Below are 16,951 nucleotides of genomic sequence, written 5' to 3'. Positions count from 1 at the left end.
TGCAGACGTTTGACAGTCAGCCATCAATCATGGCGGCGTGTTTGGACGGCTGCCGCGAATGAAGAATGTGTTTGTTGCCTCTTGATCTCGTGTTTCTTAATGAATCGCATCTTCATCCTCTCTTTCAGTCGGAGTCAACATGTTCTACGTCTGCATCATCGTCTACCTGTACGGCGACCTGGCCATCTACGCTGCCGCCGTGCCCATTTCGCTCATGGAGGTCGCCTGGTGAGACTCCCACTTGTTTGTTTCCTCTTGGCGTGACCTCCTGACCTCTGAGGATGAAACAATAAAGCTTCGTTTGCAGACTCCCGCAGGCCTGCTCCCCTCTGCAGCCTCCAGAAAGGAGTTTATTGCAAAACTGAAAAGAAGATATTTTATTTAGTTAAGGGACAAATATCCAAAATCCAATACAGAAGCTCATATCTCAGTTTTGACCTCAGCGGATTAAAGCTTTTAATTATGCCTTAACCAATCCCATTCAGTTCAACAATATAACGGCAAGAAAGATGAAAATATTTAATACAGTTTTAAATTTGATTTCTTAAAATGTCAGTGTTTTTGTTGGCTGACCTTATTTTTGCAACTATCCTCTTTTTCAACCTTTTGACATTTAAACTTTCATTAACATCTTCAGAGCTAAAGCAGCACAAACAAAAATAGTCGAGTTTGTTGACTCCAATTTTATCTGGAGGAGGAGGGGGGGGGCTGGTTGACCTTTCATGACCTCTGGAAACATTAAAATCTTTAAATGATGGCTGCACAAACACAGCACAACGTTTGACATCAAATTTGTTACATTTGAAGAAAGTGAGGCCGAAACTTCATTCAATGTGAGACACAGCGCCCCCTGAGGTGAGGCGTGGTACTGCATGTCCCTCTGGTCCTTTTTCATGTATGCAAAGCATAACTTCAGCAATCTTTGACCACATAAATATTATTACCACAAAAGAGACTAAAGAAATATCAAACTGACTTTCCATTTTACTTTAACTGCCTCAGCTAATCTAGTTGGGACTAGATTAAAATTTAATTAACTGCAGAGTCTGAAATTAATTGCATTTTAATACCATTTTCAATTCAAATCCCATTTTGTTTCTGGATTATTGAATAAATAGCAATGTTTTGTGTTTTTGTTCTTGCGCAGCGGGAATCACTCCTGCAGCGCCGGCAGTGTGAAGTACAACGACACCGACGCCTGCTGGGGCTCCGTCACCAGGAAGGACGCCTACAGGGTGTTCCTGGTGAGTGCTGACGTCTTTCTGCAAACTGGTTAAATCAAAGTTCAACCGGAGCAGGCGTGGCTAAACAAATGGCCTATTTGCGGTCCTTGGAATAATCTTTGTGGCCCTGATCACTAAGAAATTTAGGCCTCCAGTAAATGGATCTGATGAAACGAAATCTATTTTCTGAAATGGAAAGTTTTTTTTTTTGTTTTTACTACTGAAGCATTTTAAGTTAAGTAGTCATGTTTGTTTTCATTTTAATTTCATAGTAAGTGTAACTAAAAACATGGAGCTGCTTCTGGCTCAGAAAGCCGATCTGGCCACAGCCAGGATCCCTTCAGACTTTAAATAGGCCCACAGCATCACAGAGCCTCCACTATACCTTACAGACATGAGCAGCTCGATTCAGACTGCAGCACATGGTCTCCTTCCTCCTGTCTTTCCTTCCTTTTATCGCAGTGAGAAATTGTTCCACTCGTAGAACTTTTTTTTTTTTTTTCCAATCATTCTTCAGCATCTTTGCCTCCTCCCTCCTCTTCTTACTTCTCCTCATCCTCTGTAAAGTCCTTGAAGTCGCGGCTCCAGTTTTTGCTCTGACAGTGACGGATGTTCTGATCTTTCTGCGTAATTTCGCTCTCCTTCTTGTCCTTGCTTACATTTTAATAGAATTACCAAAAAAGCCAATAAGTGAAATTTTCTCTCCTGTGGGATATTATTTAAATAATGCTGATTTATAATCTCCGCTCGCTGTGTTTACACTTGCAGTTTCTAAAACTAATTTTCTACTTTATGCTCAGTCAGGTATTTCATGCAAACATTTTGTACCAGGAATAAACAGGCTGATCATAGTAAAACGCCATTTTCACTTTCATATCGACCTAAACTCCTCTGATCCTTTTCAGTTTTATATTAGAAAACTTTTCCTGATTTTTTTTTATTTATTTTTTTTTATCTTTTGTATGTTTTTAATCTTAATTTCTGCAGTGAAAAATACCTTAACAATAAAACAGGAAACTGTAATAAAATTTCTGTTCAATGAAAATGTATTTAGTGAGGCATAAAGTGATAAAATATATTTTTACTATCAAGTAAAAATTAGATGTTTACAATGTTTGTGGTTTGTACAACTAAAATAAAATTCTTATTTTAAATGCATCATAGAGAGAAGATGGCGATATTCCAAATCCTCCTTTTCCTTCTATTGCTTAACCCAGATTATAATCAGGTTTAATCTTTCATCAGGTCAAACTGAGCTGCAGATGATGAAACTTTAACAGAAACGACGACATCTAAACGCGCTGTAGATGAATATTAATGTTCCAGCCGTTCAGAACCTCCGGTCCGGTTGGACCCACGGTCCAGACCAGCAGAATATTGACTCTGAATTATTGATCAGCTCCTCTCGGTTCGCCATCGGGCCGAGCGTCCGCCACGTCTCTGCTGTTGCCGGGCGAAACCGCCAAGCCGACTGCTTTCCCTCCCAGCAGCGGCACAAAATTGGTTGCTGAAAGCTAAAACTTTGATATATTAATCTGACCTTTATCTCTAAAGAAAGATGTGCAGAAACTTATTTCCTCCTCACTTTACTGAACACTGATTTTTTTATTTTACTGAGTTTTTGTTTTATTGCATTCCTACCATAGAAAAATCAACAGATTACATTAGCATGTAATAAACAATGTATTTTGTCTTTATTACATAGTTACCCTAAACAGCAGCTATTAAGTCTTAAAGGGACAGTGTCATATAAAATCAACTTTATTTTACATTATTGGAGTGTTTGAGAAACTTCCAGCTGTGAGAAATGCCTGGTTGGACTTAGCCCCGCCTTCCAGGTCTAAGCTCCTCCCTCACTGAGCTCCTTCAGACTAGCCAGCAGCAACACCTGCTGTGCTTCTCTGAGCAATGCTGGTAAAAACGTTGTGAAAGGGTGAATAGAGGATCCAAGCAGTGACGACTTCCTGAAGGCGGAGTTTCAGAAAGAGACAGAGGCCCAATTATAGGAGGAGTAAAATTTATTTTAAGTCATTTGATTTTGTTTTGCTACATTTTTCATTTTTATATTTGTGTTTTGGAGTTTTCTGCGCATTTCCACCTGTTCACTGAACAGAGTAGCTGCATCGACAGTTACATGAGGGATTCCTCAAGGCTGTATTCTTGGTCCTGACTTGTTTATCAGGTCCGAAGCTTTTTGTAAGATATTTTAAACCCTGTCCATGTAAACATTTTTTAAGTCTTTAGTTTCTAAATGACATAACCACTAAATCCTCCTTTATCTTGTTTTGGGTCTCTGTTGTTAAACATTGAATATTGTTTGAAAATCTGTTTTAAAGAAACTGTTTTAGTAGAAGGTCCAACCTAATTCAACCTGCATTTATTGATTTCAGGAAGTTTTTAACTGGCTTATTCCTTATTTCTGGGGGGGTTAAATTAGTTTTCTCTTTACTGTAGAAACTCCTGCCTTGATTTTTACCAGAATAATGAAACACAAACTGTTCCAGTTACTGGACTGATTTTGTTTGTGAAGCTTGGAAACCTTTTATGATAAAAAAACACCACCTGTAGTTTGCATGCACCTCAAACACAGTAACCTTAATATTAATTTTTCTAAAGATAAGGAGCAGGTTTCCCTCTTTGTTGTACTTACGGTGCACATCTTTACATTTTGTAAAGTGTTTTATAATGAAGTCGACATTGACGACTGTTTTATCTCATGAATATAAAGCAATCATAATGTTTGTTTGCTGTAAACATTTCCACAGCCTCGACATAATTTAATGTACCAGTGGATAACTCGGCGACCTTAAGGAAAAATCCCAAACTGCTTGTTTAAATGTAAACATTGAAATGATTAAAGCGGCTGCCTGTTTCTGAACGAGCCTCTCTTGGGTTTAAATTGTGATTTCTCTGAGCACTTTTGGCAGGTTTCCCCCTCAGGGAGCTTCCTGCAGGACTTGTTTTTTCCACCGTTGACAACAGATTGTGGGATATTTTTAGGTGGAACTACAGCTGTCCCTGCACATATCTACAACTTCACAGAGGGAGCAAGAAAAAACGAGACCAGCATTATATTTAGTGTTTTATTACGCTGCTCTATATTTAACCTGTTTTAAAATGGTTTCCAACCTTGCTTTTTTCCTTTATCCTTTTCTTTCTTTTTCTCTTTTGTTTTCTTTTTGTGTTTTCCTTTATGGCTGTTCCAGAAACGCATAAAAAACTTGATTATTGCGTTAAAACCATATTAAAGTCTCAGCTGTAAAGATGAATTTTCTAATCCATCTCTTTAAACTTTCCTGTTTGGGTGTTTATTTAAACTTGGTGTCCCTCCAGGCTTTGATTCAGTTTTTATTTTTTTGGATCCCTCTTTGGGCTGCTTCCTCCATCACATGTCAGAGCTATGAAGTGATTGTCAGTCCTGGCGGCGGCGCTCTGCCTGTGGGGGAATCTGATTTTAAATGCTGTGGCAGAGGTTAAATTAGCTGCCATCTATTTATGATCTCCTCATGCATTTGCAGGTTCTGTTTAGTTTTCCTCCATCGGGACGTTACTGGAAATATTACACGAAGCAATCGCTCTTACAGGAGCCCAGTTAATATTTAATCAGGTCAGATTTTTGACTTGATTAGTTCTACCATCAGTATGAAATCATGCATCCTGGTTTAAACTGCTGGGATTTTCTCAGCTGCATATTGATTTCCATGTCCTGTGCAGCTGACGGCATCTTTATCCCGTTTTTAGTCTTTCCTGAATCATATTAGGAGGCATTGCATAAAACACTGCTGGGTGCTGAGCAGCTTTCATTGGGGTGTCCAAACTTTTTTGGGTCAAAAGTAGTTGTGGGACGAAAAACCCCGATCTAAAATCAAGCAAGTAACATGGCCCGTTATTTATCGCAGATCCAAAATTTGAGAAGGATTTTTACGGCAGCGTTTTAGGGCCATTATGGATAAAATGGGAGTAAATTTCTGGCAAAAACTCAGAAATTTTCAACATTTGAAATTCAGAAATTTCCATGTTTTTGTAGAAAATTTCTGATATTAATCTAAAAATGTTTTTTCCCTAGCAGATTTCCTTTTCTCTAGAACATTTCTGATTACTGTCAAAATTTTGGCGTCTTTTGGAAGAAATGTACTTTTATTTCTACAATGGCCCAGATTTTGCATGTTTTCAGATTCTTCTGGGCTCGATTGAATAAATTTATTTTCAGTAGTAGGTTTTGGGTACTTTCTTTCCAAATGCTTGCTATATTTAACCAAGTTTTAGAATAAAGTTGACTTAAGTTTGTTAAAGCTCGGTTATTAAAAACGAATACTTTATATTTACTTTGCAAGAAAATTATTTTTTACCCTGATTACAATTTAAGTTTCCACCTTCAGGCCAAATTTGTATAATTTTGAGCTGCAGTTGGGGGTCACACAAAATCAATCTGAGGGTCACAAATGGCCCCTGCGCCGCACTTTGGAAACATTTTGTTCTCCTGATTGACCAGAATTAAACTCTGTCCTCGATCGCCTCCTGCTCGGGTTGTTTCACCACTGGGTCCAGTTCAATCTGCTTCAGATGCATTCTTCTCCCAGTTTGCAGGACCTGATGGGAAATCAATGCAGCTTTTGGGATCCGAAGCAGTTTATGCTTACGCTGCATTGTTCGCAGCTGATTTTCATGCAATTACTCCGTCTCCATTAAGTCTGTTGGACTGAAGTTAATTTAAAGTGCAAAGTGGCTGTAAAACTTGAGAAGTAACCCACCCTGCCACTCCGCTCAAAGACGCCTCTGATTGATTAATTAACTAACAAAGATTTATTCCAGGAGTTTTACTGACCTTCATGCCCGTTCTCTATCAACGCCTTTCACTGTAGTCTTTGTTCTTTTAAACATTAGTATCCGCTGCGTTTATATAAGCCATTCGGTTAAAATAAAGGCATTAAAACTGGCTTATGGAATGAAAAATGAGCCAAAAGTCCTTTTCTGCGAAATAAGAAAAGGAGCAGACATAAAGTTAAAGCTGTTGGGAAAGAAATGGCTAAACATTGAAAAAAATGATAAAGAAATATTTACTATGCAAAATAAATGCCACGTATTTATGGACTGCACAATTTAATGGCACTGATGGGTGGTTAGTGACTCTTTTGGAAAAAGAAACTCGGCTAAACACAGAAGAAATGGAGCAGGAATGGTTTATATGGTATTAAAACGTATATATTAACCAAACACATTTAATGGTGTCGGCAGTTTTGTCAGCATCTTTCATGAAAAGAAACAGACGATAGGCAATCGATCAAGAAAATGCTCTGTAGTAAAGAAAAGCAAACCTGGCACATATAATCACTGAAAGGTGTTCAAAGTGTGGCCCGTGGGCCAGTTGCAGCCCTCCGGGGGGCTTTGGGCGGCCAACTTACGAACAGGGCAAATCTGGCCTTCAAGCACAGCTGTTTGATTCAGATGGATGCTTTTTCCCTTTCAGGGCAACATTTTTATATTTTTTTTTTAAATTTGGTATGAAAAATGGATTCCCATTAAAGTTTTTTTGCAAGAAGTGATGTCACTTAAAACAACCCAAAGAAATTCAGAAACTGATTTACTGGTCTGTTTCCTACAAAAATCAAACTTGGTTTTTAATTACTTTTTTTTTAACAGATAAAATTTAGAAAAGTCACCAAAACATTGTTTTAAAAATGTCTTTTAAAAATGTAACAACTTTGGCCCTCTGCTGCAAATTGACGAAACTAACATGAAACGCATAAAATCACAAGTTTGAAGAAAATAAGCTTTTAGCACAAACACTGGGCTAACTGAGAAAAATATCACTAATTAGATGAGTCGGGTTTAAAACATGAACCTTGTTTCAGTTTTTTGGAGGCAGCAGGAATAAATCGCTGTCAGTTTGTGGTCAGGAAGGAGATGCAGAGGTCATAACGGACGATTTCCATTAATCTGACCTTGTTGTCCTGTGATAAACGGGATGATTCGGTGGTTTTCCAGATAGCATGTTCTGCACAGCCATGCATCATGTTTTCATTAAACCCTGATACTCAAGGTCATCAGCAGACGCATCGTTTCATTTATTAGGTGGTTTTTAAACCTTTGAGTAAAGAAAATTCCTCCCTAAAGCTACAAACATTTATTTTAACAATTTTCCTTTAAACCTCATCAGACTTACATTTATTCATTTCAATGACTAGAAAGGAGAGAAGCTTCAAAAAGAGCATTTAGATTAGCTGAGCTGTGAATTTTGTTCCTGTGATGTTCAGAAAGTTGGATATTTTGCTGCAGGCTCACATTGCAGCCAGTTTGCTAAACCAGGTAGTGAAAGCTGATTTTTATTATATCCACCTGCCTTGTTGTAGCAGCAAAACCTTAGGAGTAGAAAAACGCAGAATAAATCACCTGCTGGGTTAAGTATTCTGGCCTTGGCAACTAAATTCAATGCAAACAGAAAAAAATGCATCTTTGATTTTAGTAAATTAAAAACAATCAAGTGTAATATAGAATGTTTTAGAACAATAAAATTAAACTTATGTAACAAGGAGATCCCCCAAATTTCCATAATTTCAATATAATTTCCTCATATTGAGCTTATTTTATTGATCTATTTTGTTTATGTAAACTTAAATCAAAGATTCATGTGTAACGTTTTTATTTTAATCAATTGATTTGATGAAAATCAAATTGATTGCATTAAAGAAAAATCCAGTGTGTTTGGAAAAATAAGTAGTTGTGGACATTTTCTTTCCGTTCGACACCTAAAGCCAAAACAAAGTTAATTTCTCAGGAAGGAACTTCTGAAGATGCATAAAAATGTTGGAAACAAGTTAAAGCTATTTGCTCCAGGAGTTTACCGTTATTTGTCTGATGGCTGATTTGCTTCTGTCTGCATGAGTTTGGTAAATTAAATGTTTTTTTTCTATTTTAGACGAAGAAAAGTGGGAATATGAAGCACATCTCCTCTAAAACTGGTTATTTATTGTAGCATAATTGTCTCGTTTGCCAAAGAAAAACAGGTCATGACCTCAGTCGACATGCAGAGAAGCTGTGGTTTTTTTGTTGAAATTCGAGCTGCTGGTTTATCTTCTGAACTGATTGGTGGTTCGGTCCCAGCGCCCTGCAGGAACTCTGCTGGGAGAATTTAAGTGTCGTCCACTGACCCATTATGCCCCTCCGAGGCGTTTTATTCTTATAGGTCTATTAGCTTCTTTTGGGAGGAAAATGTCTTCTCGCCTCCTTTGATTCATTTTTGCAAAAGCTTGGAGGGAATTGATGCCGTTAGTCCGCAGGCAGACGATCGTTTCTCCCTCAGACGTGTCACAAATATTCCTGTTTATTTTTACAATGATTGATATGCAATGGTTTGTTTTTTACCAGCGTGACTTTATTTCATGGTTTAATTAGGAAAATGGCACAAAACAGAGGTTCTGTCCATCTTCAGTTAAACAAGCTGCTGTCATCAGTCAGTACGTTCATATTTTGCAGCTTCTGGGTCTAATTTAGTTTTTGCTTTGTGTGGGAATCTGTTGGTTTGTGGCTTTCATGACGAATTTAGAAATCCTTGAAAATCTCACAATCCAGATTTTCTTCCAGATCTTGTAAATTGATTTTGAATAACCTGTTCTTGCCTTAAAACGTTTGAACTTAAAAGTACCGTAATTTCCGGACTATCACCCCTAATTTTTTCCATAGTTCTTGAACTTTGACTTAAGTCAGTTTATACGTTTAGCAGAGATGCAGCTGAGAATACTGAATTTATTCAAAATGCTCAAAAATCAAATTTAGTCTGATAAATTTTTTGAATAATTTGATATTTCTTTATATAATAAACCAGTAAGCTAATCAATACTGGGAATTTAAGCTACAGAATTTTGTGCACAAACTTATTTTTGCATAAATATAAATTAATGGAATCTGATGGAAAATTTTAAATGTTCAGTTTACACCGTGTTTTCCTCTCGTCAGTCAAATAATTTAAACAGAACCTCTGGACAGTTCGAGTATAAATTGTTTGAATTACAAACTTCTGAATTGCATCACGTCTCTAAAAACCAGAATCAATTTTTCTGTTTAGCACGTTCAGCAGCAAGGCAGTTTAAAGTGTTTTACACTTTAAAAACTTAACAGTAACCAATTATGAAACTTGGAGGTGAAACTCAGTGTTTCGGTTCTTTTACAGTTTTCTAAGTCGTTCAGGGATTTATAAGCTACCGGACATTAGTCTATTATCTGAGGTAAAGGGGGCCAGCGTTCTGGATTGGCTGCAGCTGTCTGATTTACATTTTTGTTTAGACAGTCAAAGACGAGCGCATGGATCCATTTCTTTAGATCTTACTGGAACATTAGTCCTTTAATCCTGAAAATGTTCTTCAGGTGACAGAAGACTGACTTTGTAACCTTCTTTGTGTCTCTGGATGCTCAGAACAGTAATGTTACAAGCAGTGTTTTGTTTGCTACCAGTATGCATTTCATTAGGTGAGGTGAAGTTCAGCCTCTGTAAGTTAGTCGGTGTGATTATTCAGTAGTCCGGGAATTACGGTAAGTTTTATCATCGGTACATTTTCTCTCGTTCTTTCTAGTTTCCAAACCCCAATAAAATTTTTACTTTAGACTTTTAAACTAGAGTCCAAGCAAAGGGCATTAATGGACTGCATGTTTTTTCTTGATTTTATTTTTTTTGCTCCAAAGTTTGAACAAAAGATTCAAGGTGATTGTGACCTCATTACACAAAGTTCAGAACTCTGCAGAAAGACCTTTTTGTTTATTAAAACCACAGAAGTAGAACATCCTAATCACCCTCTAAATCACGCTGCAGATGAACCAACGTGTGATTAACTTTTACATGAGTTTTCTGCACGCCGTCCCATTAACGGGCTCTGCTTATTGCTACAGCGTTTGCTTTGGCAGGGAGGAAATTGATGCAGTTTATTGCTGCAGCAGTCAAATAAAGGCGTCTCGGCTAAATGTTGCATCGGTTTGGATTAATTTAATGTCATATTGTTAATCTCAGAGGGATTTTATCCAGTCTGGGTCGAATCCCAATGGAGATGTTTTTATTTTACAGCCTATATTTAAAGGTCAAACCCAGGTTGACTGGCAAATGGTGTCAGCTCAATCATTTACATTTGAATCATTTATTGTTTTTCTGTTACTGAATATTCTTAAATATTTTCCATTTTAACTAATTTTGCTCAAATTATAAAGCCCTGAAACTTAGACGCTGCATGTCGTTTCCGTCCGTCTTCCTCATCTTCTCCTGTTCAGGTTGTCTTCCTCCTGCTTTCACTCTGTATCTATGATCATAAAGAGCTGACGGTGTCTAATAAACAGTCGAGACGTTGGCCGTGTGAGTTAAGTCAGCCTTCAGGGCTCGCCTCTGGTTGTTGTCACTCTGTTGTAAATCTGCTTTTGCTGATATTCTGGGAGTTAATTTTGAAGCTGCTGCTTAAAACCATTCCTCCAGTCAGAAAAGGGTTGGATTTAAAAAACACTGTTGGTGCTCTCGCTTAATAACATAAATGTACATCTACGCTGTTGGCAAAACAAAGTATTTCCAAGAAGAACTGTTCTATTTTGTTCCAGGGTTTGCAGAAACTTCACCCTTGCATTGCAGCGACTGCGTCTTTCAGTTTTCTGTTTACAGGCCACAGGGTTTGTCCTTTTATTGAGCAACTTTCAGTTTATAAAGTTGATTAATCTCTGGGGGGTTCCTCCTGAGCATTCAGATCCCTTTATGCTGAATCATGTCCCAACATTTCACCTGCACTAGAGTTTGAACTGATTAAAAGAAAAGCTTTAGCAAAACCAGTCTGCTGGCCGGAGATTGGAATCGGACAGTTTATCCCTGATTGGGTCGTATATTAAACATTTGGGGTTTTCTGCCTGTTCTGAACCATAATATGCTTTACATTTTAAAGGAAAAAAATCAGAATAACCTTGCTACTGTAGCTGAAAGTAAACGGCCTGGAGAAAGAAACTTTCTGTAGCGCCAACATGAGTAAAAGTTAAAATAGTTGGTGTCCAGCATGTGGGTGGTCTGCAGAGATGTTGGCTGCACTTTTCCTGACATGTCCTTGTCCAGGGTCAAAGAGGACACAAACAGTGGTGTCCACCCCTGGGGCACACCGCTGCTGAGTAAAGCTAAAGGCTATTTGTCAATGCATAAATGTTCATTTTGTTAAATTCAAATTTTTGTCTTTAAGCAGAATGTCGGTGCCAGCTAACGGGAAAGATATGCTAATAAATGAGATTAGCTAGCTAACATGTGGTGTATTAGCTAGCTAATGTGCCCTAGGAGCAGGACGGCTACCCATTTTGCATCTACAATGGGAAATTGCAAATTGTCAGTTGGATGAACAAAGTTTGTACATTTGTGGCTCTACAGACCTTAAATTCTAGTCAAAATGGTCTTAAAAAGGTCTTTGAAAGTCTTATATTTGCGTTTATGAAACCTGCAGAAACCCTGTTAAATCTCACGGGTCTAAATTTTAATTAGCAGTTTGGATCGGAGAGAAATCCTGTTTTGGGTGTCAGGAAAAAGCCGTATCGGTGCATCTCTACTGGGATATTCAGCGTCTCTTGCTGTAATGCTGGTCAGGTTTTGTTAATTTGTTTCTGGTGATTAATATTGCCAACAGTAGTCAGTCCTTCATTGTGACAAACATTTAACTCCAGAAGATATTAAGTGCGCCGTGTTGCCTACCAGGCGTCATTTCTACTCCCCTCTGCAGTATCATCACCTCCAACCTCTCCAGTCGCGTTCGGAGCATCTTGGCATTTCTTCCCATCCTCCCTGCCGCCGTGTGCTCAGTGAATCACTTCACTTGTTATGGCTATCATCAGGTTTGTAAATATCTCCTGGGCTTTTATGGCCTATTTTATGTAATTTCTTTTCCATACCACCTCAGTCGGGTTGCTCTCTGCTCCTTCATCATACATGTCAGAATCCAGGCAGCGAATTGTCCCATAATGTCTGTTATTTGTCCATGCAGTCGCAGGTTGCTGTATTTTCTTTTAAATCAGTTTCTTCATTTGTTTTCTACCTTAAAGAAGTTTAGAGTTCAATTGTGCCAAGAAAGTGAGCAGTGTTGTTTTCTGATATTTCTTCTGTCTGTTCTTCGCACCTTCAAGGTCTCCACTCAGGCTCTTAATTAAAGTTAAACGATGCATGTAGCTGTAGAGGAGTTGAATTATTGCCGTTTTGCAGCTGTTCTGTTCGTAAAGGAGCTGGAGTGATTTATTTCAATTTATAAGGAGAGTTTGCAACATGAAAACAGCCAGGAGGTGAGAACAGCAACCTTGCTTTAAGGAGGCAAAGACTTGCCTTGATTTTTATTGATTTTTGAATTTTGGGTTTTTGAAGATTTAGTGTTTGGAAAATCTGGATTTTTTTTTTTTTTTTAACCAACGCACACAGAGGGCGGCCATCTTGTTTTATAGCTTCAGTTTATTTCAGGTCAGTTCTACAACAAAAGACTCAAGCTTAGTTTTTTTTAATTACAAGAATAAAGTCGTAATTTTAGGAAAACACCTAAAATTACGAGCATCTTGTGACGTTTTACAGAAATACTTATAACGCATTGGCATTAAATTATCAGCAGTAGGACTTTGAAACAATCGTGCCAGCCTCCATTTTGCTTAATTTTTTCTGTCTGCTTCATTTATTTTTTCCTTGCCCTTTCCTTCTTTCCTTTTCTCCCTAGTGTCCCTACTCCTCTCCACTCGATTTAATCTGTTTGTTTTCTGTCTTTTTGCTTCTTTCTCTCTTTGCTCATCGTTCTTTTTTACAGATATTATATAAAGATATTTACTCTTCTCTGTATTTTGTCTTGTCTGCATTTCTGTTTTCTCGTCTTTCAACTGTTAAACAGACGTTTTAAAACTTACAATCAAATAATAAAATTGACTAAATAGAAGGAAAATTAAATTTGTACATTTTCTGCAGTAAATTCTAGTTTTATTATTCTCAGGTGTAATTTAAAGATGATTTTTAATCTCATGGCAGTTTTTGTTTTTTGTATTAACTTTAAAGTTCACATGTATGTGACAATGAATCATTAATCATTGTCAGCATTTTTAGTTTGAAATCTGTTTGCGATTAGGATTAAAGTCTGGACTGGGAGTTATAATCCCTGCTGTTCCCATCTTTCATTGATTTTTAGAGCCCAATCTGGACCAATCCGGGTAATTACAGAATTTTATCGCTTTCCCCTCTTGTTAGCATGATCGCTGCTCATCTGTTGGGTTTTTCACCAATAAATCTCCTCAAATCTGATGCAACACCAGCCAGAATCGTTTATCTCACAAACTCTGCAAAGTTTGGCAGCCGTGGCAACGGTCGCGGCGTTCCCCAGGGCAGCGTCTCGGAGCCCTCAGGCATCTGGAAATATCTGATTAATTACGTAAATGGAGCGACTGGTTGGAGGGTTTACTGCAGCCACATGCTTTGGACGTAGCTTGAGAGCATTGGTTTCATGAGTGATGCAATCCGTCAGTTAAGAGACTCTTCTCCATCCCATCTGCATAAATCCTAAATAACATGACGGGATCTGCAGCTGCAGTTTGCTTCGCCAGTTGGTGGCGGGTTATTGAGCTCATTCACAATGAGCTAACCCTGTTGCTCTTCTGGTCCCAGCATGGCGGCTCACAGAGCAAATGCCAACATTATGCAGCTTATTTTTAGAAGTTTGTCTCTTTAAGGCTGTAATGAGGAGAAATCACAGGATTTTATTTTGTTCTCGTCAAAGCTGCCTACCTAGCAACCCAGGCTGAGTTCCAGGAGGTTTGGTCAGCTGGTTTTACCGGTGCATGTGCAATACAATGGCTGCTGGAAAAGACAAATGTTTTGTTGCCGACTTATCATCCAGAAACCACTTGCCACATTTTTTGTTGTGCAGGAGGCTCCAATTCTGCTTTTCAAATATGTATGGTTATGATTGTGCACGTCTGCAGCCATTTCCACATGCGAGTGTAAACGTTGAGTTGGGGGGCGTGGCTTAGCAGCATCTAATTTGGGTTTAAAGTGACAGGCGGCCCTAAAATGGATCAAAATAAGATCTCGGTTTCTAAGAATGATTTTGTGCAAACAGAAGAGTTTTATTTTTAACACTGTTGCATAAACAAAAGGCAATTTTTTTCTAAGAAATGCCAATAGCTAATAAAATATTCAGATTCTTTTATAAACCAAATCTCTGACACTTTAAAGCCATTACTCTATAAAAAAAAGTTAGGCCTCTTTTTAAAATTGCAGTTAATTCTTTAAGAGTTTCTAGAGTTTAAACACAAGATGATATTTAAATACTTTTAAAAATGGATTAAAGAAATTGCAGTTTCATTAATTTCACACAAACCTCCAAAAAAGTCCTGGAAATGTGTTCATTAAAAAATACTAACTTATGTAGTGTGCTTAATATACAGCCAGTAATAAAAGTTGGAGATGCAATTTACTGCCCCTGAGTCTTATCATTATTTCTGCAGAGCGCTAAGTAGCTGCTTTATCACATGCTGTATACATGAGCACTTTGTGTTTGCTAATACCTGATTAGTCGTAAAGAATCGCTCTGGGCTTCGTTAAAGTCGCCCTGACTCAGCTGTCGCTGCTTTTCATTCAACTGTGTGATTACACCCAGACGCTGTGCTTTTACCTCGGCTGAAAAGGAGAAATGTCTGCTGTCGTTGTCTTTAAAGATTGTTTCTGATGTCAAAGTCGAAATGCTCGTAGCTGATGAGTGACCTGCTGCAGAGGAGAAAAGCCCGCCGTGTTTGCCTGAGAATTGATTCAGGCCACTTTTCCCCTGACAGAATATGTCTTTGTTTATTGCTAAATTTATTAAGCTGAGCGTGAAGCGTAAGCAGCTTCTGTGCTTAGGAGGCAGAAGGCGCAGAGAAAATCTGTACGTCTGCAAACAAACCAGACTGAGATTAGATCAGTAAAGCGGCCTAAACAAAGTATTAAATGAATAAATGCATTATATTCAGCATGCTTCGATTTGTCTGTTATGAAATTCTTGATATGCATCTTGATTCTGGAGGATTTTTAGTTTCATTGACAGCTGTTTCCAGCTAGGGCAGGTATTTGATTTTTTTTTTTTAAAGGGTTTATGTGGCATACGGTTGAAGAAATGATGCGACTTTAGTTGATCCACAGCAGCTTTTATGAGCCTTTCTCTCCGCTTGCCTCGTTCTTTTGTTCACCACCCAGAGATGCATGCAGGAACGTAGATCGACCGGTAAATCTGGAGCTTCGTCTCTTGGTTCAGCTCCGTCTTTACCAGGACAGATTGGTGCGTCATCACTGCAGAGGCTGAACCAAGCCACCGAACGCCGCCCCATCATTCATGACCAACAAGACCCAAGATACTCTGGGAGCGTTCCCACCAGTCCTGTTTGGTCCGCTTTAATCCAACTCCAGTCCATTTGTTTAGAAATGCCGGTCCGGTTGGTGAGGTGTGAACGCTAATCAAACTCTGGTCCGCAGACAAACCCCTGTCTCCGTTAGGTTGAAGTGAACTCGAATGCAGTTCAAATGCATATGTGAATGCCAAGCAGATCGGAGACCACTCCAAAAGCAGGAAGTGGACTACAGTGCAGGGCATTCTGGGTAAATGCAACCAAAACAAACGTGCTAGCCTAGCGCTAGTGGGAGAAATGGCTTGTAGTCTTCAGCCAAAGACAAATCCTCCAACCACTGAAATCTGATGCTACTCCTTTGTTGTCGTCTTCAGAGGTTTTTGTAATTTCCTTCAGTAGTTCTGGGTGCGGCGCCCCCACTGGTGAGGAGGGGAACAGGTTGCTCAAAGTGCAGTGGGAAAGGGAACCCAAACAGCTGAAATTGGAACAAATGTTGCAAATTTTGGTTCCCAATTGAACCAAAACTACTGAACGGTCAGGTTTGGTAGATTCACTTGACTTAACATTAGTACAGTGCTGGACTAATCCATTTTTTCTAATGCTGATTAATAATTAGATTTCAAAAAGTGCTTATTGGGGGATTTTTTAATTTTTTTACAGAATTTGAACCAGGTGAAGCTAAAACTCTACTGCTTGAAGAGTTTTAGGTTGAACATATTCATGTTTTTAAAAACATTTTTTAAATGCAAACATATTTTTTTACAATTTTGGGTTAATTACTGCTCTGAGTGGGTTGATCAAGCGATTAACTACTAAATTGGCTGACAATTATTTGAATAATCACGATTAATCGTTTCAGCGCTACCTCAGAGTATTTTGACCTCTGAATCCTGGGATGAGTTCAGCACCACATCGTCGATTTTTTTTCTTAAATGTGTAAAACTGACATTTGTGACCCATTTGTGATGCCATATTGCAGACTACAGACAAAGTAAAGCTGCTCCGCCGTAGTGGACCAGAGACTCATTTCTGACTAAAATACTGCCGTCAGTTTCTCTTCCATCTTCAGACACATTTCTCTTCATAATGGTTCATTCATTACCTTCAATGGCTCCTGCAGATTTATGCTTTGTCTCAGATTGAGCTTTGACTGCACTCTGCCAGGCGGACAGCTGGTTATATTTCAATATTCAGACTTGCTCTCCTCACCTTCATGTTTTTATGTGATATAGCCTCATATTTCTGCATTTTTTGCCCTATAACTGCAGAGGTGCACGTTTTTGATCTCTTTAGCGAATAATCTAGTCAATTTTGGTTTAAAGTGTCTTGTTTTATTATCCGTCTTTCAAATGTATTCTCAGAGGAAGTGGCCCTGGACGCCTGATGGATTC

The 16,951-nt window shown here is 38.4% G+C and overlaps 1 protein-coding gene across 1 annotated transcript in view; it reads left to right on the top strand.

The window, feature by feature from the left end:
- Positions 1–16,951, top strand: part of slc38a12 (solute carrier family 38 member 12) — a 41,245-nt gene that overhangs the window by 13,548 nt on the left and 10,746 nt on the right. The window contains exons 7-8 of the mRNA XM_014982194.2: positions 129–228; positions 1,148–1,244. Coding sequence (XP_014837680.1) covers positions 129–228; positions 1,148–1,244 — 197 coding nt within the window. The remainder of the gene's footprint in view (positions 1–128; positions 229–1,147; positions 1,245–16,951) is intronic.

This window comes from Poecilia mexicana, unplaced genomic scaffold, assembly GCF_051168715.1.
Source record: "Poecilia mexicana isolate PSO_F unplaced genomic scaffold, ASM5116871v1 scaffold_8, whole genome shotgun sequence".
Classification (NCBI taxonomy): Eukaryota; Metazoa; Chordata; class Actinopteri; order Cyprinodontiformes; family Poeciliidae; genus Poecilia; species Poecilia mexicana.
This window is presented reverse-complemented; position numbering and strand designations above follow the sequence as displayed.